A 25,641-nucleotide genomic window follows, 5' to 3' on the forward strand; every position below is an offset into this window, starting at 1 on the left:
ATTCTGAGTCTGTATGACTCTTCTTCAACTCAAACCCTGAAGAAGAGTCATACGGACTCAAAATGTTAACTCTGTTCCTCTCTCCAAAGATGCCGCCAGACCTGTTCAGTTTTTCCAGCTTTTTCTGTTTTTATTTCAGGTCTCCAGCTTCTGCAGTATTTTGCTTTTATTTAAGTTGAAATTACTTACTGTTACTGTCAACAATTGCTACCTTATTCTGCGTGCTAGAGAGAGGACTGGAGGGGCCAATACATGATTGGGAATCTTATAATGATATTGGATTTCCAAGTGGGGGAAGAATTCAGACAGAAGTGTTAATTTGGGCTTCTAGTAGTAATAATGGTATTGCTGCAGATGCTGCTTCAAGAAACACTGGACTTACCTCTGTGACCTGACTGCATTTGTTGAGGAAGTGACCAGAACACAGGATAATGGCAGATTTTTATATATTCTAAACCCTGATTTCCAAAAAAAAAGCTTTGGAAAAATTCCATCTGGACACATGAAAGGGGAGCTTCCCAGCCCTGCACCATTTCAAGAGAAATTAGGGATGGGCAACAAACAGTGGCCTAGCCAGCGCACCCACATCCCACGACAGAGTGAAGAAAAACCCAAACTCCCCGCTCCCTTCCTCCCATACCCCGAAACCACCCGCCATATCATCCACCTCTGCATGCATGGAGAGTGGGCCAGTAAGAGAAAAACTCTGTGAAATTCCTCTCTAACCCCCCCCCCCCCCCCCCCCCCCCGCCCCCCCCCCCCCCCTGCTACAACATGTAAGGTCTAGGAGATCACATGGATCATGTGATAGTAAAGCCACATACCTTCCAAACGATGTGGTCTCTGCCTCCGTCAAGAACTGGTCCAACTCCCTCTTGAAGGCAGAGAGTCAGTACCCACCACACTAACTGGAAACATGTTCCAGAGGCACTCAATTCTTTTGGAAAAGTAAAGCCGCCTGACTCCCAACACGAGGCCCTTAGAAAATATGAAAATCTGTAGAATTGTAGGACAGGGTCATGGTTGATAGGCAAAAGATTGTTAGTACTTGGAATGGTTCTGAATGGGTCCTTGTTACAAGTCATATTCCACAAGGCTATTCATTGGGACCTTTGCTTCTCATCAGTTTTGTGCAAGCAAGTTGGATGCATTTGTACGTTTTGTGAGACAATATACACGGGTTAAATATTTTAGGTCAAATTAATCGGCTCCAGGCTGATTTAAATAAGTGGGTGCACTGAGCCCATTTGTCAGTCTGTGTGTGTATTTCTAGGGGTCAATCCATGGCCCCCTCTGATTTCTCATCTACATGCTGATAACATTATCCCTATCCTCGCTGAACCACATTGGCTCTGAGTCCGAAAATACGTGACTTTTAAGATTCTCATCCTTGTTTTCAAATTTCTCCCTCTCTCTCTGTGACCTCCTCCAGCCTAACAGCCCATGAAAACTCTGCTCTCCTCCAATTCTGGCCTCTTGGGCATTGCTGGTTTTCATCGCCCTACCACTGCCGACTGCACCTTCTTCAGTTGCCCAGAGCCTGAGCTCTGGAACTTTCCCCTTCAGCCTCCATCTGTGTGGTACCACATACGCGCTTCTCTATATCTTGAAGTAGGGTCATAACGGACTCCAAACGTTAACTCTGTTTCTCTCTCCACCCATGCTGTCAGAACCTGCTGAGCTTTCCCAGCGTTTTCTGTTTTTGTTTCAGATTTCCAGCATCCGCAGTATTTTGCTTGTTCATCTGTATATCTTCTTGGCAGTGTGGGTATGGGATGCACACCAGAGTATATTGCCCTGGCAGTGTGTGTGTGTACACAGTGAGTGCACACAGCAACCTGTACAGTCTGCTGGCAGTCTCTGCGGGCTGTGTTTTATCTGCTAGCGTGTGTTGAGGGCGTGTACCTCGGCCAGGGAAACACTGCCCTGACAGTCTGGGTGTTAACTGTGACAGTGGAAATCCCCTTCGGACATCTGCAGGCCGCCCGGTCAGTGAGTATCCCCTCAACCTCTTATTACGGTGGCTTCGCAAAAGGGGCGAGGGCGCCACAGCGAGAAGTTACCCCTCGATCTGAGAGAGGGGAGGGGAACTCATTTGGCCATCGCCCTCCTTTCACGGAAATCAATGGGATGGGATGGGGGGGACGACGAATTCGTACGTGGGGATGTTACATAACATTTCGATTTCTGACATGACTGGAGATATTTCTGATCTGATTTGTACACGGGGATGTTGTATAAGATTTCTACTTCTGACATTACGAATGTGAAACATTTGTTCTGATCTGAGAGAGGGGGGGTGTTTGTTGAACTCGGGTTCTGACCCCTCTCTCTCTCTCACACACACACAACAGAGACGGGCAGCTCCGGATATCTCTGCTCTCACTTTCGGTTTCGTTTCTCTCGGTGGCAGTTCTGGCTGCGAGATTCAGCAGCAGCCTCCGTGTCTGTGTGTGTTTGACCACTTCAGGGGGTTCTTCTGCTGTTGAGCGCAGTGAGGTTCCTTTGCCACCAACTCGAGGACCCAAGGGTACGTACAAGAGAAAGGCTGCCTCGGTATTATTTCTGCTGCGTGTGTTCTGTGGACTCCTCGGATCCCAGTTTACTTCCTGTTCCCAAGCCCTCTGCATCTCTCTCGGATCCGTGGCTCCCTCCTCCGGAGCCCGAGAACCACTCGATGTACCTACCTATCGCACTCAGGGTGTACAGGGTTTGCTGCCAGGTTTAGTTACAGCCCCACAACCTGGGGCTGGCCTCCCAGGCTCCTAGCTCCCTGGGAATAGGATGGGAGGGTCTTGGAAACTTCTCTAATCCGCCCCACCCCAGCCCAGTCCAGTCCAGTCCAGTCCAGCCCTCTGAAACCTTTGCACTCATCTAATTCTGGCCTCTTGAGCATCCCTGATTTTTAATCGTTCCATTGGTGGCCGTGCCTTCAGCTGTCTAGGCCCTAGAACCTGGAACACGCTTCCTAAACCTCCTCACCTTCTTTAAGATGCCCATTAAAACCTGCCCTCATACCTCGAGTCCTGTTTGATTACCCTCCCGTGAAGCTCCTTGTGACATTTTACTAGGTTAAAAGCGCTATGTAAATGCAAATTGTTGGGAATGTTAATTGGTTCCTAGGGAAGGGGAGTGTGTCCAAACAACACGGTGATATTTGGTGCCTTTTTAAGAGGAGATCAGAGGAGTTTTGACAGGAGAGCTGGGGGTGAGGTGGGAGTGTAAGGGGTCTTGCAATGTTGAAGGGGCCTTGGGAAAGAGAGGGGCCAAATCTGAGCCTACTGAATGCAGGAAGTGGGCAGATTTTCCAGCCGTTTAGCCTCTCAGTTTTTGTTTGCACACCCACCCCCCCCCCCCCATTCCTGTCTAGTGCCATAAATTGTCATGGGGTGGGTGTGGGCTATGGGATGTGGAAAGTGGTGGGTGGGTCGATTTAACCTCACCCCTCTGCCAGTGCCAGCTCGAACTGGCTGCTGTGTGTGTGAGAGAGCGGTAGAAGTGGGGAAAACCCAGTCATGTTGTTACTTATCCACTGCCAGGCTGTTGTGAGTCCTGGTTAATTTGGTGTAGGAAAATATAAACTGTAAATGTACAAGACTTTGGACAAAGCATTTTAATTGTGTTTGTATTTGGCTATTTTTGATGGAGTTATTATAAACAATCATTTTACCCATATTGTTAAAATATTATTTCATACCTAATAAAATCTATGATCAAATAATAATAAATACCATGTAGTGTTCCTGAGACTAAGTGCAGATATAACTACTTTTTCTTTCTCTCTCTCTCTCTCTTTTCCCTGTCTCTAGATGGTTTATATTCCTGTCTTTCCTTTGCCTTTTATCCCTGCCCCATAGTCTTGTCAGAGAAGGAATGAGCAAAGCCCAGGCTTTGGGCCTTCATGTTAGGGTAGCTTACTGAGCAGACATACTATATTTCTTGATTCATGATTCCTCTCAAAAGGTCATTTATGAGCTGAACAACTGCACATTTTAAACCACAAATTGCTTTTCTCTATATTAACACTATCTGGTTTGTCAATGACCTTGTGCTTACTCCCTGTGCCAGGTTTACACTTTGCACTGCATTTCTGTTTATAGATAAGTTGATGATTTTACTACCCAGAGCAAATGACCCACTGTCCCCCCCATCAACCCTGAGATATTCCACCTGCCCGAAATATTCTCCCCCCACCCCCCAGATAAATGAGCCGAAGGTTAGCAGGGAAGGAGTCCTGTATTTATTTGCTCCCCTTTTCTGCTAAGTGGTTAGTATTGATTGTTTGTTTAAAAACAAAAAAACTGCGGATGCTGGAAATCTAAAACAAAAACAGAATTACTTGGAAAAACTCAGCAGGTCTGGCAGCATCGGCGGAGAAGAAAAGAGTTGACGTTTCGAGTCCTCGTGACCCTTCAACAGAACTGTTCTGTTGAAGGGTCACGAGGACTCGAAACGTCAACTCTTCTTCTCCGCCGATGCTGCCAGACCTGCTGAGTTTTTCCAGGTAATTCTGTTTTTGATTGTTTGTTTGTTTGTCTCACTTCAGTAACAATGGTCATTGTGCTGGTTTAGAATGGTCAATCCAGATTTGGAGCTGGCTACCCTGTAATTTTGACCATAAATCATGGCCAGATATAGTAGATGGGAATTTTGATTGTAGCATTATAAATTAAAAACACGTGTTTATTTTAATTCTTTCTCAGTACGTGGGCATTTATTGCCCATCTCTCATTGCCTGTGAGAAGGTGCCGATGGGCCTTCTTCGTAGATGTGCTATCAGTTCTGTTTTTTGCATGTGTACTTTAGGGTAAATATCCCTACCCTGGATTGTGCAAAGAGAGAGGTATCTCTGGGGCCTTATCACCCCTTCCTCCCAATCCAGACAGAATGGGTGTCGAATGTAGATGTCTGTTGCCCTTGCCCTCTCCGCTCTCTGTTTCATGTCACTGTGACCCAAGACTGTATTTTATTTACTCAACTTGACTGAACTTCACCCCTCTTAGTTTGAACCTATCACCTACCCAGGTTTGGGGCAGATGGTGGCGTATTGGTAATGTTGCTGGACTAGTAATCCAGAGACCCAAACTAAAGCTATGGGGACATGGGTTCAAATCCCACCATGGCAGCGGGTGGAATTTAATGTGATTAATAAACCTGGAATATAAAGCTAGTCTCAGTAATGGTGACCATGAAACTATCATTGATTGTTGTAAAATCTGTAACACCTGGTTCACCAATATCCTTTAGGGAAGGAAGCCTGCCGCTCTTACCTGGTCTGGCCTACACATGACTCCAGACCCACAGCAATGTGGTTGACTCTTAACTATCCCCTGAAATGGCCTAGCAAGCCACTTAATTCAAGGGCAATTAGGAATGGGCAACATATGCTGGTCTTACCAGCGACACCCAGTCCCATGAAGGAATAAAGAAAAAAAAAGGTTTATTGACTTTCCATTTTTTTGGGAACACTGGGATTCCCCCTTTTAGTTTTCCTGAAGGGAAACTCTCTTATTCCCAGATCTCCAACACTGCCGTTTCTGAGTTTGAGACTTACTTGATTCTCTCAGAATATTTTTCATCCTTCCTGTTTGTATGAGGTTGCCTGCACGCTCGTCTCATTCAAACTCCAAAGTTAAGCCAGAACCTGACTGGCGTAACAGGTCCACCGTCCTCTCTAACTGGATCTGTCAACTAGAGACAGAGGGCTGTAAAAAAAAATGAGACTGGATCAATACATTGAATCTTAATCCTTTTTATAAAGGCCAGTATTTGGACTGTCTGCTGCTTACCATTTGTTTGTTTTATGTTTTCACGCTACTACTCAGTGGTTAGATCATTTGATAAGAAAGGCTAGAAGAGGCTACAGAGATGGGGAGGGGCGAGACGACAGAGGGATTTGAAAATATGGGTGAGAATTTGAAAATTGAGCCAATGTGCAAGCTTTTACTCAACCTTCCTAGTAATCCCTTTGGCATCACATCAATGTTTCATTGTCTTGGAACATTTACCTGCATTAAAGCCAATATATAAAAACAGCTTGTTGTTTATTAACCTTTGCCCTAATCCCAGGCTGAAGGTTGGTAACATGATTGCATTAGTCAAACCAGAAAACATAACTCATTTAGCTTTTGATTACTCTCCTGTAGAAACTGGTGTAAAAAGAGCCCACATGGATCGGGAACCAGAGGGCACCATATTAAAATATTTTGCAAAATAAGCGAATGCGAGGTGAGAAAAAGTTTTTTCACACAGCGAGGAGTTAGGGTTTGGACTGCACTGCCTGGAAGTGTGGTGGAGGCAGGTTCAAGTGGGCGTTGGATGATTACTTAAATAGAAACAATGTGCAAGGTTACGGGGAAAAGGCAGGAGGTTGGCACTAAGTTAACATGCCCAGAGAGCTGGTGCAGACCTGATGGGCCGAATGGCCTCCTTCTGCACCGTAACAATCCTGTGTTTCTGTGACTGTACACTTAATTTGTCTGTTGGTAAACCCACTGATGTTGTGTTCATCTCCTCAATCATCAGTCAGATATAACTAATTTCAACTGTTTTAACCTACAGTCTGGGATCCCATCAAGGGGTTCAAACATCATTAGCAGATTGACTGGTTTCCATTAACATCTTGAATTCCAAGGTTAGAACTAAGATTCGTCACATTGCTGTTGGAATTATACATAAAATGAGACAGTGCAGAAGGAGTCCATTTGACTTATGAACCCTGTACAAGCTCCTTGAAAGAGTTGTTAAATTAGTCCAACTCTTTTGCTAAAATCTGTTTGCTGTGCACTGCCTGTCTATTGCACAACATGGTCCCTATAGGATTGCAGTGCAGTCATACATGTGCACAGCTTAGAGGGAACATAAATCATAAGAAATAGGAGCAGGAGTTGGCCCTATTGAGCCTGCCTTGCCATCCAATAAGATCATGGCTGATCTGAATGTGGCTTCAAATCCACTTTCTTGCCTGCCCCTATAAACCTTGACTCCCTTGTCAATCAAAAATCTGCCTAACCCAGCCTTGAATATATTCGATGACCCAGCCTCCACTGCTCCCTGTGGAAGAGAATTCCAAAGGTTAGCGATCCCCTGAGAAGAAATTCCTCCTCATCTCTGTCCTAAATGGGAGATGCCTCACTTTTAAACTATGCCCCTAGTTCTAGGTTCACTCATGAGGGGACACATTCTCCCAGCTGCTGCTGTATCAAAGCCCCCTTAGTATCTTCTATGATTCAATAAGATCACCTCTCATTCTTCTGAACTCCAATGAGTAAAGGCCCAACCTTTCCTCAAAAAACAACCCCTGCATCCCAGGAATCAGCCCAGTGAACCTTCTCTGAACTGCTTCCAATGCCATATATCCCTCACTAAGTAAGGAGCCTAAAATTGTACATAGTCCTCAAGGTGTGGTCTCACCTGTATTTTTAAACTCCTTCAATTAAGGCAATTTGCCTTCCTAATCACTTGCTGTGCCTGCATGATAATCTGTGTAATCTGGAGTGTTTACGGGATGGTTTTCTGGACCAATACATTGAGGAGCCAACTAGAGAACAGGCCATCCTAGACTTGGTATTGTGTAATGGGAAAGGAATAATTGGCAATCTAGTTATGCGAGGCCCCTTGGGGATGAGCGACCATAGGATGATAGAATTCTTCATCAAGATGGAGAGTGATGTAGTTGATTCTGAGACTAGAGTCCTGAATCTTAATAAACTACAGTAGTGTGAGGCGCAAGTTGGCTATGATGGATTGGGAAACATTACTTAAAGGGATGGCGGTGGATAGGCAATGGCAAACGTTCAAAGAGCGCATGGATGGACTGCAACAATTGTTTATTCCTGTCTGGCGCAAAAGTAAAACAGGAAAGGTGGCCAAACCATGGCTTACAAGGGAAATTAGAGATTGTATTAGATCCAAGGAAGAGGCATACAAATTGTCTAAAAAACCAAAACATCTGAGGATTGAGGGCTTAGAATTCAGCAAAGGAGGACCAAGGGATTGATTAAGAAGGGGAAAATAGAGTACGAGCGTAAGCTTGTGGGGAACATAAAAACTGACTGTCAAAGTTTCTATAGGTACATGAAGAGAAAAAGATTGGTGAAGACAAATGTAGGTCCCTTACAGTCAGAAACAGGGGATTTTATAATGGGGAACAAAGAAATGGCTGACCAACTAAATACATACTTTGGTTATGTCTTTACAAAGGAGGACACAAATAACATACCAGAAATGTTGGGGAACACAGGATTTAGTGAGAGGGAGGAACTGAAAGAAATCAGTATTAGTAGGGAAATGGTGTTGAGGAAATTGATGGGATTGAAAGCTGATAAATCCCCAGGACCTGATAATCTACATCCCAGAGTACTTAAGGAAGTGGCCCAAGAAATAGTGAATGCATTGGTGGTCATCTTCCGAGATTCTATAGACCCTGGAATAGTTCCTACAGATTGGAGGGTAGCTAATGTAACCCCACTATCTAAAAAGGGAGGTAGAGAGAAAACAGGGAATTATAGACCAGTCAGCCTGACATCAGTAGTGGGGAAATTCCAGAGTCCATTATAAAAGATTTAATATCTGAGTACTTGGAAAACTGGCAGAATTGGACAGAGTCAGCATGGATTTACGAAAGGGAAATCATGCTTGACAAATCTATTGGAACTTTTCAAGGGTGTAACTAGTAGAGCTGATGAGGGGCAGCCAGTGGATGTGGTTTATTTGGACTTTCAGAAGGCTTTCGACAAAGTCCCACATAAGAGATTAGTGTTTATAAGTAAAGCGCTTGGGATTGGGGGTAGTGTATTGAGATGGATAGAAAACTGGTTGGCAGACAGGAAACAAAGAGCAGGAATAAACGGGTCTTTTTCCGAATGGCAGGCAGTGACTAGTCGGGTACCGCAGGGATCAGTGCTGGGACCCCAGCTATTCACAATATATATTAATGATTTAGATGAGGGAGCTAAATGTAATATCTCCAAATTTGCAGATGACACAAAGCTGGGCAGGAGGGTGAGCTGTGAGGAGGATGCAGAGATGCTTCAGTGTGATTTGGACAAGCTGAGTGAGTGGGCAAATGCATGGCAGATGCAGTATAATGTGGATAAATGTGAGGTTATCCACTTTGGTGCAAAAACAGGAAGGCAGATTATTATCTGAATGGCTATAAATTGAGAGAGGGGAATGTGCAACGAGACCTAGGTGACCTCGTACACCAGTCGCTGAAGGTGCAGCAGGCGGTAAAGAAGGCAAATGGTATGTTGGCCTTCATAGCCAGAGGATTTGCATACAGGAGCAGGGATGTTTTGCTGCAATTATACAGAACCTTGGTGAGACCACACCTGGAATATTGTGTGCAGTTTTGGTCTCTTTATCAGAGGAAGGATGTTCTTGCTATAGAGGGAGAGCAGCGAAGGTTTACCAGACTGATTCCTGGGATGGCGTGACTGACATATGAGGAGAGATAGAGTCGGTTAGGATTATATTTGCTGGAGTTCAGAAGAATGAGGGGGGATCTCATGGAAACCTATAAAATTCTAACAGGACTAGACAGGGTAGTTGCAGGAAGGATGTTCCCGATGGTGGGGGAGTCCAGAACAGGGGCCACAGTCTGAGGATATGGGGTAGACCATTTAGGACTGAGATGAGGAGAAATTTCTTCACCCAGAGAGTGGTGAGCCTGTGGAATTCGCTACCACAGAAAGTAGTTGTACATTTTCAAGAAGGAGTTAGCTGTAGCTCTTGGGGTAAAAGGGATCAAAGGGTATGGGAGAAAGCGGAAGCAGGCTATTGAGTTGGATGATCAGCCATGATCATAATGAATGGCGGAGCAGGCTCGAAGGGCCGAATGGCCTACTCCTGCTCCTAGTTTCTTTATTTCTTTGATAACTTTTTGGGCAGAATTTTTGTCTTGGCATGTGGGCGTGTGCCTGACGCACTTGAGCATAAATTAGCGTGTGATGACATCAGGTGAGTGTCCCGATGTCATCCCGCGTTTGTGCGATATTTTGGTTGGCGGGTGATGTGAAAGTCGGAAGTAGTTGCTGACAATTAGGAGGGTGACTGAGTCCTCTAAAGTTCCAATTGTCCCCGATTTTTTGTGAGCGAATATGCCAGGCGGACTTTGCATTTTTGACGAAGCCTCATGCAAGGGCAGGATGAGATTTCCATTATTAAATGGGCAGAACTTTCATTGTGTTTCTGTTCAGATGACTGATTCCGATGCGTGGACATTTTTTTCCCAGATTTTAAAATCTTTCTTCATTGCTTTTAAATTCTGCAGCTCCCTGAGGCAGCTCTCTGCCTTCAGGGAGCTTTCATTCCACGCTCCCCCACGCCCGCGCTTACATTGGCATCTGCCCTCCTCCTGCCCCCACCCCGGTAGCGCTGAGCCTTTGAATTGGCCAGCCTGTGTGAAATCGCAGTCGGGGGCCAATCATGGCCGGCAGTCCGGTCTCCGGACGATACCGGACCCGCCAACTACGCCCATCAAACTGAAAATTCTGCCCTTTGTGATTCATGTACCAGAACACCCAGATCTCCCTATACCCCAGAGTTCTGCAGTCTCTCCATTTAAATAATTACTGCTTTTCTATTCTTCCTGCCAAAGTGGACAAGTTCAAATTTTCCCACTTTATACTCCATCCGCCAAATCTTTGCCCACTCACTTAACCTTTTTGTATCTCTTTGCAGACTCTTTGTGTCCTCCTCACAACTTGCTTTCCTACCTATCTTTGTACTGTCAGCAAATTTGGCTATAATACCGTCTGTCCCTTTATCCAAGTCATTGATATAGATTGTAAACAGATGAGGCCCCAATGCTAATCCATGTGGCACACCACTAGTTACAGTTTGCCAACCTGAAAATTACCCATTTTTCCCGACTCTTGTTTCCTGTTAGTTAGCCAATCTTCTGTCCATGCAGATATATCACCCCCAACACCATGAACTCTCATCTTGCGCAGTAACCTTTTATGTAGCACCTTATCTCAAAATCCAGATGCACTGCATCTAATGGTTCCCCTTTATCCACCTTACTTGTTACCTCCTCAAAGAACTCTAGTAGATTTGTCAATCATGATTTCCCTTTCACAAAACCATGTTGAAGGGACATCATATTTGACTGATTTATTGGAGTTTTTTTTGAGGAAGTAACAAACATTGTGAATAAAGGGAAATGCGTGGATGTGCTGTACTTAGGTTTCCAGAAGGCATTTGACAAGATGCCACATCAAAAACTATTACGCAAAATAAGAACTCATGGTGTGGGGTAACATATTAGCATGGACAGAGGATTGGTTAGCTAATAGGAAACAGTAAGTAAGCATAAATGAGTAATTTTCTGGTTGGCAAGATGTGACAAGTTGGAGTACCATAGGAATCCGTTTTGGGGCCTCAACTATTTACAGTGACTTGGCGAGGGGACCGAATGTACGGTTACTAAATTTTGCTGTTGATACAAAGATAGGTAGGAAAGTAAGTTGTGAAGAGGACATAAAGAGGCCACAAAGGGATATAGGTTAAGTGAGTCGGAAAAAAATTGGCAGATGTGTTAGTCACAATACGTGCTTGTCGTGGAAGAATGAGTCAAAAGCTACTCTTTTACCTTAAGCTGTTTATTCTCAAGACAGCTCCTTAGTATAATGGGCTCTCCCTGTCCCTTCCACCCAGGAGTGTTATAGCTGTACAGTTTGTACTATTTTGATGACTCCTTTAATTAAACTAAGTAAACTAAATTAATAAAGAGGGACAAATTAAAAAGCAGCTCCTTAAAGAGATACTGCAAAAAGAAAAGCAAAATCTTAAAGGAAACTTACAAACATCAAATCAAAACGTGATTAAAAGGGTCGATAAAAACATCCCAGTCCCCATGGGTGCCCACCGAGCACAGAAAGCCTCAATCATGCCAGCGGACACCGCATGCCTCTTTCCAGGAATGTACTAATTTATACTGTTTTGTTAGAACCAATTAAACTAAACTAACAAAAATCAAGGACAAATTAAAAGGCAGCCCTGAAAAGGGATACTGCAAAAGGAAAGACTAAATCTTAAAGGAAACTTACAAAACTCAAATTAAAATGTGATTCAGGGGGTCGATAAAGCAACCCAGCTCCCGGTAGCTGCTGCAGACACCGTGTGCTCCATCTCCAGGGAGCTACCCATTTATAACTCTTTCAAGTACAAACCCGTTTCCATCTGTTTCAGATGAAGTTACATTGTTTCATAGTTTGCCATTGTGAGATTTGAACTCTTGATACTCTTTTGAGTAAATCCGTTTCCATCTGTTTCAGATGAAGTTACATTGTTTCATAGTTTGCCATTGTGAGATTTGAACTCTTGATCTTGGGGTTACAAACCCAGTACCATAACCACTTGGCTATTTAGGCCAAGCCGCTACCCATTTATAGGTGAACTGATGCCCATCACCCGTTTTAACAAGTAGTTGACTTAACAATGTAATTGCTATGTAATGTATTTGCCAGTCAACAAGAAGATTGTTATTGCACCTTGACAATGTAGTTACTGATACATTGACAGATGGAGCATACTGTGGGAAAATGTGAATTTGTCCACTTTAGAAGGAAGAATAGAAAAGCAGTATTTTATTTGAATAAAGACTGACTACAGAACTCCTGAGTTACAAAGGGATCCGGTTGTCCTGGTACATGAATAGGCAAAATTAGTGTGCAGGTACAGCAAGAGATTAGGGAGGCAAATGGAATGTTGTCATTTATTGCGAGGGCAATGGAATATAGAAATAGGGATGTTTTACTACAGTTGTAAATGGCATTGGTAAATCCACATCTGGAGAACTGTGTACAGTTTTGGTCTCCCTATTTAATAAGCAGTTCGGAGAAGTTCACTCGCCTGATACTGGGATGGGGTGGGGGGGTGTGGGGGTTAATCTTATGAGGAAATGTTTTACAGGTTCGGCCTGTGCCCACTGGAGTTTAGAAGAAATGAGAGGTGACCTTGTCGAAACATAAAAGATCCTGAGGGGACTTGACAGGGTGGATGCTGAAAGGGTGTTTTTTTTCCACTTGTGGGAGAGACTAGAACTAGGGGACACAGTTTAAAAATAAAGGATCTCCCATTTAAGATGGAAATGAGGAGAAATAATTTTTCTCTCAGAGGGCCGTGAGGCTTTGGAACTTTCTAACCCGGAGAGAGGTGGAGGCAGGGTCATTGAAATTTTTGTAAGGCAGAGGTAGATAGGTTCTTGACTAACGAGGGAGTCAAAGGTTATTGGGGGTCAGTGGTAATGTGGAGCTGAGGATACAGCCAGATCAGCCATGATCTTATTGAATGGCAGAGCAGGCTTGAGGGGCTGAATGGCCTACTCCTGCCCCCAATTCGTTCATATATTTGTATGACTCTGCCAGATTGCATTACGATTTTTGAAATGACCTACTACTACTTCCTTAATAATGGATTCTAGCATCTTCCAATGACAAATGTTAGGCTGACTGACCTATAGTTTCCTGCTTTTTGTCATCTTCCTTTCTTGAATATAGGTGTCACATTTGCGGTTTTCCAGTCTCCTGGGATCTTTCCAGAATCTAGGGAATTTTGGGAGATTATAATCAATGCATCCACTCTCTCTGCAGCCACTTCAATTAAGGCCCCAGGATGCAGGCCATCTGGTCCAGGGGACTTAATCAGCCTTTAGTCCCATTAGTTTTGCTAGTACCTTTTGTCTAGTGATCGTGATTGTTTTGAGTTCCTCCCTTCTTTTCGACCTCTGCTTTCCTACTATTCTTAGGATGCTTTTTTCCCTTCTACTGTCTTCAATTTTACTAACAAGTCTATTATACGCTACTTTATCAAACAGCATTTGCAAAGTCATATACACAACATCAACTGTATTACCCTCATTGTGTTACTTCATGAAATCCATTGAATTGTTGAAATGGGAACAGAAAAGCTGGAAACACTCTGTAGGTTGTCATGCAGCTATTAATGTATATAATATTTTGGAAAATATTTTTCTTTTAAAATAGAGGTTTAGTCTGTGGGTTTGTCTTAATTGGATTAAAATCAGCTGGTCTGGGTGCTTTGATGTGTAACAGTTATGATATGTAAGAGAGGTAGCATGCATTTGCATTTTTTGGATAGAGCATTCAAGAAGTCGGCTGAAAACAAGCAATATGTTTATATTACTAATAAAATTAGTACTATGAAAGGGGTTTTATTGTTAGAGAGGTTTAGTTCAGAGGTTGGTGATATAATGAGAATTTAAATTCAATGGGGTGGTAGGTATAACTTCAGAAGTTTTGATTGTGCAGAGCAGAGGCATTGTAAGGTCAAAAGGTAGCTGCAAGCCTCCAACTGTCTCCACAGGAACCAAAGTGAAAAGAACCTCATTTTGAACTCGTAAGGTAAAAATACTTTGTCTGCTGTCTGGTTAAATCTAAGGGTTGCTGTTGCCCTAATGGAGATTAGTTTGGGAATTTGTTAAAAGTTATGATAGTAGTAATTTGTAGCCATGTGTATATATATTTGAACCTGTGTAAATTAATAAAATGTTTCATTTAGTTTAATATAAAACCTCGAGAACTGGTGGTTTGATTCCTGAATTTAGAGCTGCATCTCAAATGTGACACTTAAGATTATAGGTTATGACAGTTGTTTAAAGTTTCCTTCTGAGATTTTTAAATAACTCAGCTTTACCAACTTCACGGTCATAACAATTGGGGGCTCTTGCCAGGATAAATTATATTTCTAATTCCTCGATTGGTTAGGAATTGGTGAATCTTAATCTTACAAGTACGAGAGGCACTTTGAATTCAGGAGTTGGTGAGGTATTTTAGAAGTGGTGAGACTGCAAGATGGCTTTGGCAATTGTTAAGACTTGTCTGGGAGTAGAAGAGATAACTCTCATTGGGTTGGAGAAACTAACCAAAAGTAAGTTAACAGAGTTGGCAGATAAGTTACAATTGGGTTACCTGTAGGAGCTAGGAAATCAGATATAGTTAAAAGTTTAGCACAGCATTTGCAGTTGGAAGTGAAACCTGACACTAGTGAGTCACAGCTGGAGGTAGTGAGACTTTAGTTGCACCTGAAAAAGCTTGAATTAGAAGCAAGGGAATTAGAAATTATGAAGACAGAGAAGGAGGAAAGAGAGAGAAAGAGAGAATTCCAACTGAAAATGTTGGCAGTTAGAAAAGAGATGCCATTAGGTGAGAAAGGATTTATCTCTAAAGTAGAACCCATGGGGATATGTTTAAATTTGTACAAGCTCTTCCAAAGTTTGAGGAAAAAGATATTGAAGCATTCTTTATTTCATTTGAGAACCTAGCTAAACAGATGAAATTGCCACAGGAAAGTTGGATGTTATTATTACAGTCTAAGTTGTTAGGTTGCGCACATGAGGTATATGCTTCACTTTCAGAAGAAATGTTGGTGAATTTTAACATGGTGAAAAGGCTATTCTGAGTGCATATGAGTTGGTTCCTGAAGCATACAGGTAGAAATTTAGGAATATGAGAAAACAGCCTGGGCAAACTTATATTGAGTTTGAAAAAGTAAAAAAAGTAGTTTCGATGGGTGGATACGGGCGTTAAAAATAGAGACAACCTATGCAGCTCTCAGGGAAGTCAGTCTTTTGGAAGAATTTAAAGGTTCAATCTCTTCGGTAGTGAGAACTCATGTGGAGGAACAGAGGGTTGATTCTGTAAGACAAGCAGTAGAGATAGCTGATGATTATGAGTTAGTTCATAGAGCTAAACCTTTTTTCTGTCATGCTTTCAAATTGGAAAAGGATAAAAAGTGGGAAGGTGAAAGGAAGAAAGGTAGTCAAGGAAGAGAAGGAGTAGCTGGAAGTTCCCAGGAAGTTTTTTCTCAGAATAAAAAGGAAGGTGCTGAAGGTAGAAGTGGCATTTGAAAATTAAGGTGTTTTCATTGTATTAAAGTGGGGCACACGAAGTCAGTGTGTTGGAGATTGCAGGAAAAATCTGTAGGAATTGTTGGGGTGTAGAAAAGCTCCTAATGTACCGACTGGTTTTTAGCACTTTTGAACTTGTTTATGGTCATGAGGTAAGGGGATCACTGAAATTGATTCCGGAGAAATTGGTGGCATTTTTAAATAACTCAGCTTTACCAACTGCATCGGTCATTAACAGGGTCTGGCAGTTTCTGTGGAGAGAGAAACAGAGTTAACGTTTCAGGTCGATGACTATGAAAGGTCGCTTACCTGAAATGTCTTAATTCTGTTTTTCCATAGATGCTGCCTGACCTGCTGATCATTTCCAGCATTTTCTGTTTTTGTTTCAGATTGCCAGCATCTTGTAGTATTTTGCTTTTGTATCGTTGAATATTTTGGTTTACTTAGTGCTTTCATTTGGCTGTTCTACATGTTTAATAATAACTGTGATGCCAGTACTGCAGGTTTAGCCTCAGGACATGGATAAGAAATGAATAATGATGCAAGGCATTAATATTGATGTGGGAGGAGTACCGAGTAGTTCTGTTACTGCAGTCCTTATTTTTTATTTTCCTAATTAGCCTGGGGCTGAATTTTCATCATGGAGATGGAAACGGGAATCAGCCTCTGGTGGGAGACGGATTACAGTTCAGATTTTTGTGTGGGTAAGCCCTTAATTGGTACGGGAAACCACTTTCTTGTCCAATTACAGCCAGTGGAGCGGGAACGGAAGGGATCAGATGAAGTGCAGGACTTATTTAGATATCGCACAGCAGTCATCACTGAGGCTGCTGGTTGTCTTAAGGGAGAAATGTGCAGATTGTGCCAAAACCTTCCACCAGCACCAGGCGAAGCGAGTTGTCACGTGGAGCCTTAGGGCCTGGCATCCCTGGCATGGCTGCCCCCTTTGCTTCATAGATGCCGACTTGAATCTAATCTAGCCATGGCTGGTGGGAGACATCAGGAAGAATGTCTTTTATACAGCAAGTTGTTAAGGTAGAGAATGTTGCACCATTAAAGGGAATGGGTTAAATATTTGAAGTAGAAGGATACCGGCCTATTAGATGAGTGCAGGACAATGGGATTTGTCCTGCATTGCTGTAGTAAGGAGCCAACACAAACATGATGGACCAAATGGCCTCCTTTTGTGCTGCAATCCTCTATGACCCTACAGACTATACCTACTTGAACAAAAGCAAAATATTGTGGATACTGGAGATCTGAAGTAGAAACAGAAATTGCTGGAAAGATTGAGCAGGTCTGCAGCATCTGTGGAGAGAGAAACAAGAGTTAGTCCAATCTTAGGAACTGGATTTGATGGTGATCTTTACTCAGTTAACACCCTCTGCTTTGAATTGACATTTCTGTTTCCTGCTAGGGATTCAAATGTTGGCAAATCAAAGCTAGCTTTCTTTAACCAAAGGTTTACCTTCTTGCATTGTCTCTCTCAGTGTCACAGAAGACTAAGATGGAGCAGCCGGACCCCACGGATGACCATGTCCTGCAGGTGCATGGCATCACTGATGACATGCCCATGGACATTCTAACCTTGTACTTTGAGAGCAAACGCCGGTCAGGGGGAGGAACCATCACGTCCATCAAGCGACAGGGCGACTACGCTGTGATCACCTTTGAGAACCCAGCAGGTAAAATGGCAAATGATTAACAGCAAGGGGAGAGTGAGAGTGAGAGTGAGAAAAAAAAAAGCAGGAACAAGTCCACGAGTCACCTTTGAAGTTCTATTTCTGATGTGTTTCGGTCTTCACTAGGGAGGGGTGCTGCTGTCACTGCTGTAAAATGAACTTTCCTTCCGCCCTTATTGAGACCCAGTGCCTGCAGCACTGCATATTGCTGTAACTTGTGGAAAACAGAGGTGAATTTTCATTCATCGTACTATTGATGTGTGAATAAATGGGTTTCCTCTTGCTGATCTGCAGTGACCAACAGTGACGTGAACAGCTGTGTGCTGTCCCAGGCTATGAGATTGATCCAATTATTTCCTCTTCTATTTCTCATAGACCAGGATGGCTGGGGATGGACAGAACCAACACATGGAGGCCAGGTGGTGTGAAATGAGGGTAAAATTGGAGCTGGCGGCAGGGAAACCAAACCTCTGCTGGTCCTCATGCACCTCCTCATGCATTGCTGTTGGGCAATCTGAGTTGCACCCGTTTCCCTTCCAATAAAAGGGGCAGAGCAGTGACGCAGCACATTGGACGCTCAATACACTTTGCACCTGAGTCCCAAAATGTGGGTTCCTGCCTGCACTTCTCCTTATGAGGAGCCTGTACCACATTTGAATGCCATGTGCTTAATCGCACATTTTCTCTCTCATTCTTCCGCTGATACATTTTAAATAAATAAAAATTTAAAATGTGTTGGATTCCTTCATCTGAATGTCCGAAATGTTTCCAATCCCCCCTCCCCCCTCCTCCCCACACTGCCAGCCTCTCAAAATTCCCCGATCTTCAAGCGTTGTTCATTCTCAGTTCTGCGTGTTGTGTATTTTGAAAAAAAAATTCAATCCTGAGTTATTCCTCTGTTTTTTTTGCTTCGAATGCTGATTACAGACGCTCAGCGTGTTCTGTCCAAGCCAGGACACAAATTCCAGAATGTCGAGCTGACTGTGAGGAAGTTGCCGCCCAAGGACCCAAAGAAGATTGTGCTCCGCGGGCTGAAGCCACAGATCTTGGAAGATACTTTAATTCTCTACCTTGAGTACATCACTGAACGCAACAGTGAGCAGTTCACTGTCCACTATGACCAAGACAGAATGCTAGCACTTGTTCACTTCCAGGAAGCTCTGCCTGCAGAAGGTATGTGTAACGTGCGTGAATGTAGACGCCTACTTGAGTCACATGCAACAGATGTTTTAATTCCCTCTCCCCCTGAAGGCCTGGATTGTGGAGCATGCTGTAGGTTTTGTGGTTATGTTGCTGGATTAGTAACCCAGAAACCCGCGCTAATAACCTAGAGAACGTCACCTTGACAACTGAATTTGAATTCAGTTATTTTTTAAGGAAAAAAAATCTGGAAATAATTAACCAGCATCAGTAAAAATGGCTATCAAACTGTCAGATCGCTGTAAAAAAAAATATTCACCGATATCCGTTAGGGAAGGAAACTTGCTGTTTGCCCAGCCTGGCCTATTTGTGACTCCAGTCCCATGCTATTGTATTAACCACCCCCTGCAAGTCAATCAGTTGCAGTAAACCACTGCAAAGATTAAGGCCGATCACCACTTTTTCTGGCTAACTAGGGATGGGCACTGGTCAGTGACACCCATGGAAAAAAAATTAATATTTCAGAAAATGACTCCATTCCACTGGTGTCAGCAGCCAACCTGTAACCTCAGTGATTGTCCTGGCTAAGACTGGCTCGCACAGTACCGATCAGAGGTCAACCGTTGGACCACTGCAGGTGGTTCACCTTCTCGAGTGAGGCCATTAGGGAAGCTGAAATGTAGATTTGTGATTATCAGAGGCATTTACTAAAGAAGAAGTATTTATACAGCACTTTATTCACAACTGCTGAACACCTCAAAGTGCTTTACAACCAATGATGTACTTTTGAACCGTAGTCACTGTTGCTCTTTGTGCTCATGTCCCAGAGTGGGACTTGAACCCAGGACGTTGTGACTTTGAGGTAGGAGTGCTACCATCTGAGCCTCAGCTTGCACATGCCAGAGTATGGCTGTGAAGCTTTTTACCATCTTCTGGAAGAGCAATTTATTCCCAAGTCAGAAATTAAAAATATACAAATATGAGTATTGGTCCCCGGCATCCAGCTCCTGACTCTCATTACTCCATTTGTAACTTGATGTAGTGATAAGGCATATAACTCTGGCTGGTATCAAAAATAATATCTTGTAGTCGCCCATTCCCTCAGATATCTATCCAATTTTCCTTTTGAATTATCCCAGATGATCTCCCTCCCTATGTCGTCCATTCTGCACATTCACCTCTCTCTGTAGAAAATAAGATTGGACTTGTGCCGTTGGACATCCCAAACACATCACAGCCAACAAGTTACTTTTAAAATGTAGGGATTTCCAAGAACAGCAGCCCAGTTGTACACAGCAAGATCCCACAAACAGCAGTGAGACACATAACCAAAGAAACAGTTTTGCTGGGCTTTATTGAGGGTTAAGTATTGGTCAGTACACTGGAAGAATTCAAAACAGAAATTGCTGGGAACATTCAGCAGGTCAGGCAGCATTTGTGGAGAGAGAAACAGCTAACATTTCGAGTGGATGACCTTTCATCAGGAAGTGTTTGGCTGCATGCTTTTGTTGTTCTAGAAATGTGTCCCTGCACCTCCCTGAATATTGCCAACTACAAACAAACAGGGTGCAGTTTAACATCTCATCCAAAAGACAGCACCTCCAACAGTGCAGCACCACCTCGGTACTGCATTGGTACTGTCTGCCTAGGTTCGATGCTCAAGTCCTGGAGTGGGTTTGGTCCTAAGATTGAGGCCTGAGTGTTTCTGAATGTTGGCATAAGGTATGTCATGTTTCTGGAAGACATTAATTATGATAGATTACACTAAACCTGCTCAGCCTGGGCCCAATCATATTCAGCTGCTTCATCAATGACCTTCCCTCCATTATAAGGTCAGAAGTGGGGACGTTCGCTGATGATTGCACAATGTTCACCATTCGCGACTCCTCAGATACTGAAGCAGCCCATGTCCAAATGCATCAAGACCTAGACAATATCCAGGCTTGGACTGACAAGTGGCAAGTAACATTCGCACCACACAATGTCAGGCAATAGTCATCTGCAACAAGAGAGAATCTAACTGTTGCCCCTTGACATTCAATAGCATTACCAACACTAAATCCCCCGCTATCAACATCCTGGGGGTTACCATTGAACAGAAACTGGACTGGACTAGCTATATAAATACTGTGGCTACAAGAGCAGGTCAGAGGCTAGGAATCCTGCAGTGAGTAACTCACCTGCTGATTCCCCAAAGCCTGTCCACCATCTACAAAGCACAACTCAGAAGTCTGATGGAATATCCTCCATTTGCCTGGATGAGTGCAGCTTCCACAACACTCAAGAAGCTTCATACCATCCAGGACAAAGCAGCCTGCTTGATTGACACCACATCCACAAACATTCACTTCCTTCACCACTGACGCACAGTAGCAGCAGTGTGTACCATCTACAAGATGCACTGCAGGAATTCACCAAGGCTCCTTAGACAGCACCTTTCAAACCCACGACTGCTATCATCTAGACAGACAAGGGCAGCAGATAGATGGGAACACCACCACCTGGAAGTTCCATTCCAAGTCACTCACCATCCTAATTTGGAAATATATTGCCGTTCCTTCACTGTCGCTGGGTCAAAATCCTGGAACTCCCTCCCTAACAACACTATGGGTGTACCTACACCACATGGACTGCAACAGTTCAAGAAGCAGCTCACCACCTTCTCAAGGGAAGGGCAATAAATGCTGGCCCAGCCAGCGATGTCCACATCCCGAAAATTAATTTTAAAAAAGCCAAAGATGTGTGTAGGTTTGTGCTTTGCTTGTAGGGCTGGAAGTTGCAATTTGTGGTATCCTGCACAGTAAGATTTGCACCTGGTATTATTGGGAAGGGAAGAGATTGCAAGATCTTCCCTATCTAGGAGAGCTGGGGAAGGGTGGAATTTAGACAACCAATAAAGGTATTGGTGGAAATCCACAGCACAGGATCTCAGTCAGTTTGAAACCCAAACTGGGTCCAGTCCTACGTGTGGAAAGCTTTCTACATTTTTTTTTGTTTTCCAGCCCTTGAAAAAATGAAGAAAAGGACTAGAAGCCGATGTTTGCAGGGAACCACCTTGGAAATTGAAGAACTGCCCCGAACCGACTGCATTCTGGTGGAAAACCTGGACCCCACAGATGATAAGGACATTGTAAGCCTTTACTTTGAGAGCCGACGCAGCAACGGAGGGAGTGTGCTCGATGTTACCATGGTTTCCCAGGGAACTGCCATCGTTGTGTTCCAGGAATGGGAAGGTATTTACTAGTTTATTCATTGTGCAGGCTATGAGGTAAGATATTGTGTTTGTGCGTTGTAATGTGTTTATGGTGTTCGACTAGCAACACAATAATCACCAACCTGCCTGTCGCAGATGCATCTGTCCATGACTTTATTGGTAGGAGTGATCACTGCACAGTCTTTGTGGAGATGAAGTCCTGCCTTCGCATTGAGGAAACCCTCCATCGTGTTGTGTGGCACGACCACTGTGCTAAATGTGATATATTTTGATCCGATCTAGCAACTCAAGACTGAGCATCTGTGAGGCGCTGTGGGTCATCAGTAGCAGCAGCAGAATTGTAACCTCATGGCCCAGCATATCCCCCACTGTACCATTACCATCAAGCCAAGGGATCAACCCTGGTTCAATGAAGAGTGCAGGCATGCCAGGAGCAGCACCAGGCATACCTAAAAATGAGATGTCAACCTGGTGAAGCTATAACACAGGACTACTTGCGTGCCAAACAGTATAAACAGCAAGTGATAGACAGATCTAAACGATTCCAAAACCAGCAGATCATATCTAAGCTCTGCAGTCCTGCCACATCCAGTCATGAATGAAGGTGGAGAATTAAACAACTCAGTGGAGGAGGAGGAGGCTCCACAAGTATCCCCATCCTCAATAATGGAGGAGCCCAGCACATCACTGCAAAGGATAAGGCTGAAGCATTCGCAACAACCTTCAGCCAGAAGTGCCGAGTGGATGATCCGTTTCAGCCAATTCGATTCACTGCACATGATATCAAGAAACAGCTGAAGGCACTGGATGCTGCAAAGGCTATGGGGCAACATTCCAGCAATAGTACTGAGGGCTTGTGCTCCAGAACTTGCTGTTCCAGAACAGTGCTAGCGAGCAGCACTTGCTTAGCAATAACCTGCTCACTGACACTCGGTTTGGATTCTGCCAAGGCCACTCAGCTCTTGACCTCATTTCAGCCTTGGTTCAAACATGGACAAAAGAGCTGAACTCCAGAGGCGAGGTGAGAGTGACTGCCCTTGATATCAAAGCAGCATGTGACTGAGTGTGGCATCAAGGAGCCCGAGCAAAACTGGGGTCAGTGGGTGTCAGGGGAAAGCTCTCCGCTGGTTGAAGTCTTACCTAGCACAAAGGTGGCAAGTTCAAATCCCATGTTAGAAAATTCACTTCAAAGGAATCTGATGTTAAAAAGAAATATTGGAAAAGCTGATGCACTGTCATCTAAGCCCCACTATTCTACTGATGTCCTTCAAGGAAATTGTACCAACTTTGGATCCACGTAGTTGAGGTAATTGCATGCACCCTAGATTTCGGTTTGGTAGCTTTACAGGATTCAGCCCCTTGAACCTGCCCTGCTATTTAATTAAATCGTGGCTGATCTGTACATTATAAGACCATGAGACGTAGGAGCAGAAGTAGGCCATTTAGTCCATCGTGTCTGCTTTGCCATTCAATGAGATCATGGCTGATCTGATAATCCTCAACTCCACTTTGCTGCCTTTTCCCCATACCCCTTGATTCCTACTGATTAAAAATCTGTCTACCCCAGCCTTGAAAATGCTTAACGACCCAGCCTCTACAGCCCTCTGCGGTAAAGAATTCCACAGATTCACTGCCCTCTGAGAGAAGAAATTCCTCCTCAACTCTGTTTTAAATGGGTGGCCCCTTACTCTGAGATTATGCCCTCTGGTCCTAGACTCTCCCACAAGGGGAAACAACCTCTCAGCATCTACCCTGTCAAGCCCCCTAAGAATCTTATATGTTTCAATAAAGTCGCCTCTCATTCTTCTAAACTCCAATGAGTACAGGCCCAACCTCTCCTCATAAGAAAATCCCTCCATACCCAGGATCAACCTAATGAACCTTCTCTAGACTGCCTCCAATGTCAGTATATCTTTCCTTAGACAAGGGGACCAAAACTGTTCACAGTATTCCAGGTGTGGCCTAACTAGTGCCTTGTATAGTTTTAGCAAAACTTCCCTATTTTTATGCTCCATTCCCTTTGAAATAAAGACCAACATTCCAAAGGGAATGAAGTATAAAAATAGGGAAGTCCTGTTAAAACTATACAAGGTACTAGTTAGACCACATCTCAAATACCGTGAACAATTTTGGTCCCCTTGTCTAAGGAAAGATATAATGGCATTGGAGGCAGACCAGAGAAGGTTCACTAGGTTGATCCCGGGTGTGGAGGGATTTTCTTCCTACATCAAATTCCATTTTCCTATTTTTTGCTCCACATCCCTTAATACCTGACAAAAATATGTCGATCTCAGTTGACCCTCTGTCCCCTCCTCTTTGCCCCTCAGTCTCAACAGCTTTCTGGGGAAGAGAGATTCAGATTTCCACGACCCTTTTTGGAAAGGTCCCAAGGCTGACAATCCCGTGTAGCACTGAGGGGGAGCTGCACTGTTGGAGATGCCATCTTCCAGATGGAATGTTAGACCAAGGACCCTGTCTGCCTTCTTGGGTGAATGTGAAAGATCCCATGGTGCTCTTTAAAAGAAGAGCAGCAGGGGAGTTATCTCTGGTGCCCAAGCCGATATTTATCTCTCAATAAACAGCACATTGCTGTTTGTGGGAGTTTGCCATGTGTAAACTGCTGCATTTCCTACATTGCGATATGCCTACACTTGAAAAAGTACTTCATTGTCTTTATAGTGCTTTGGGACATCCTGTGGTGATGAGCGGCGCTATGGAAATGCAAGGCTTTCTATTCTTTGCACAAACGCTCCTTGATATCAGCCCTGAGCAGCTGTAACTGTACAACCCTGAGCAGCTGTAACTATACAACCCTGAGCAGCTGTAACTGTACAACCCTGAGCAGCTGTAACTGTACAACCCTGCGCAGCTGTAACTGTACAGAGTTCTAACTGTATGGACCTGCTCCATTGTTCTGGACTCCTCCACCAGAGGAAACAGTTTCTCTCTATCTATCCTATAAAATCTTTTAATCATCTTATCCAACTCAATTAGGTCATCCCTTCATCTCCTAAAGCTTTCCAAAGCAGTGCAGCTAACGGGCAATGGCTGCAGTTAAAGGCAGAATGGACCAGGATGTTGGGCTTGGACTTGTTCACTTTCCAAACTGGGAAGAACTCAAACTTTGTTCATGAACTGGGCTGTGTTCATACAGGTAATAAGCTAGGTTTCACGTTAGCTAACAGTTATTGTCTTTCCAGCCCAGTACATAACTCCAGTTCTCACTATGTGAACGTTACCAGTGGTTAAATTATGAGATGTGATCACATAAACTAGGGCTTGGATTCCTTGGAATGTCGAAAGCTTTGTTAGCCAAAGGCATTAAGGAATATGGAACTGAGACGGGTGGAGATAGTGTACAGGTTACCCGTCAACTCATTGATTGACAGAAGAGGCTCAAGGGGCTGACTGTCTGTGAAACAAGTTGTGGAAGGACCCCTGACCACCTTGAGGTATTGAAAATGCTTTGCCGAAAGCGTGCCTTAATGGAGACATGCTGTCCCACACGGTGGAAATGATGCCCTGTGACCCTTGCTGTACGGAACACCCCCCCCCCCGAATTCGGCAGTCAAGGGTCGCAGGCAAGCAAAGTACAGCCTCTGGTTCCTGACCAGACTTTTATAAAAATATTTTATTTTGCTGCTGAGTATTCTGTTGAAAACTAACCTACTAAACGGAGAGCTTGATATATAAAGTAGTCCCTTGCCAACAATGAAAAGCCCAATGCCACT

General features: G+C 43.8%; 1 protein-coding gene across 3 annotated transcripts in view; it reads left to right on the plus strand.

Annotated features, from left to right (window-relative positions):
* Positions 1 to 1,902: 1,902 nt before the first annotated feature.
* Positions 1,903 to 25,641, plus strand: part of parp10 (poly(ADP-ribose) polymerase family member 10) — a 50,737-nt gene continuing 26,998 nt past the window's right edge. Inside the window, exons 1-4 of one of the 3 annotated variants that reach the window (XM_041184302.1) lie at positions 1,903 to 1,992; positions 17,365 to 17,559; positions 18,484 to 18,729; positions 21,699 to 21,929. In XM_041184302.1, the coding sequence (XP_041040236.1) occupies position 1,992; positions 17,365 to 17,559; positions 18,484 to 18,729; positions 21,699 to 21,929 (673 nt within the window). In that variant the 5' untranslated portion in view covers positions 1,903 to 1,991. Of the gene's footprint in view, positions 1,993 to 2,254; positions 2,531 to 17,364; positions 17,560 to 18,483; positions 18,730 to 21,698; positions 21,930 to 25,641 lie in introns of those variants that run through there. The other 2 variants (XM_041184304.1, XM_041184303.1) reach the window with 2 other exon arrangements.

This window comes from Carcharodon carcharias, chromosome 3, assembly GCF_017639515.1.
Source record: "Carcharodon carcharias isolate sCarCar2 chromosome 3, sCarCar2.pri, whole genome shotgun sequence".
In the NCBI taxonomy this organism is placed as follows: Eukaryota; Metazoa; Chordata; class Chondrichthyes; order Lamniformes; family Lamnidae; genus Carcharodon; species Carcharodon carcharias.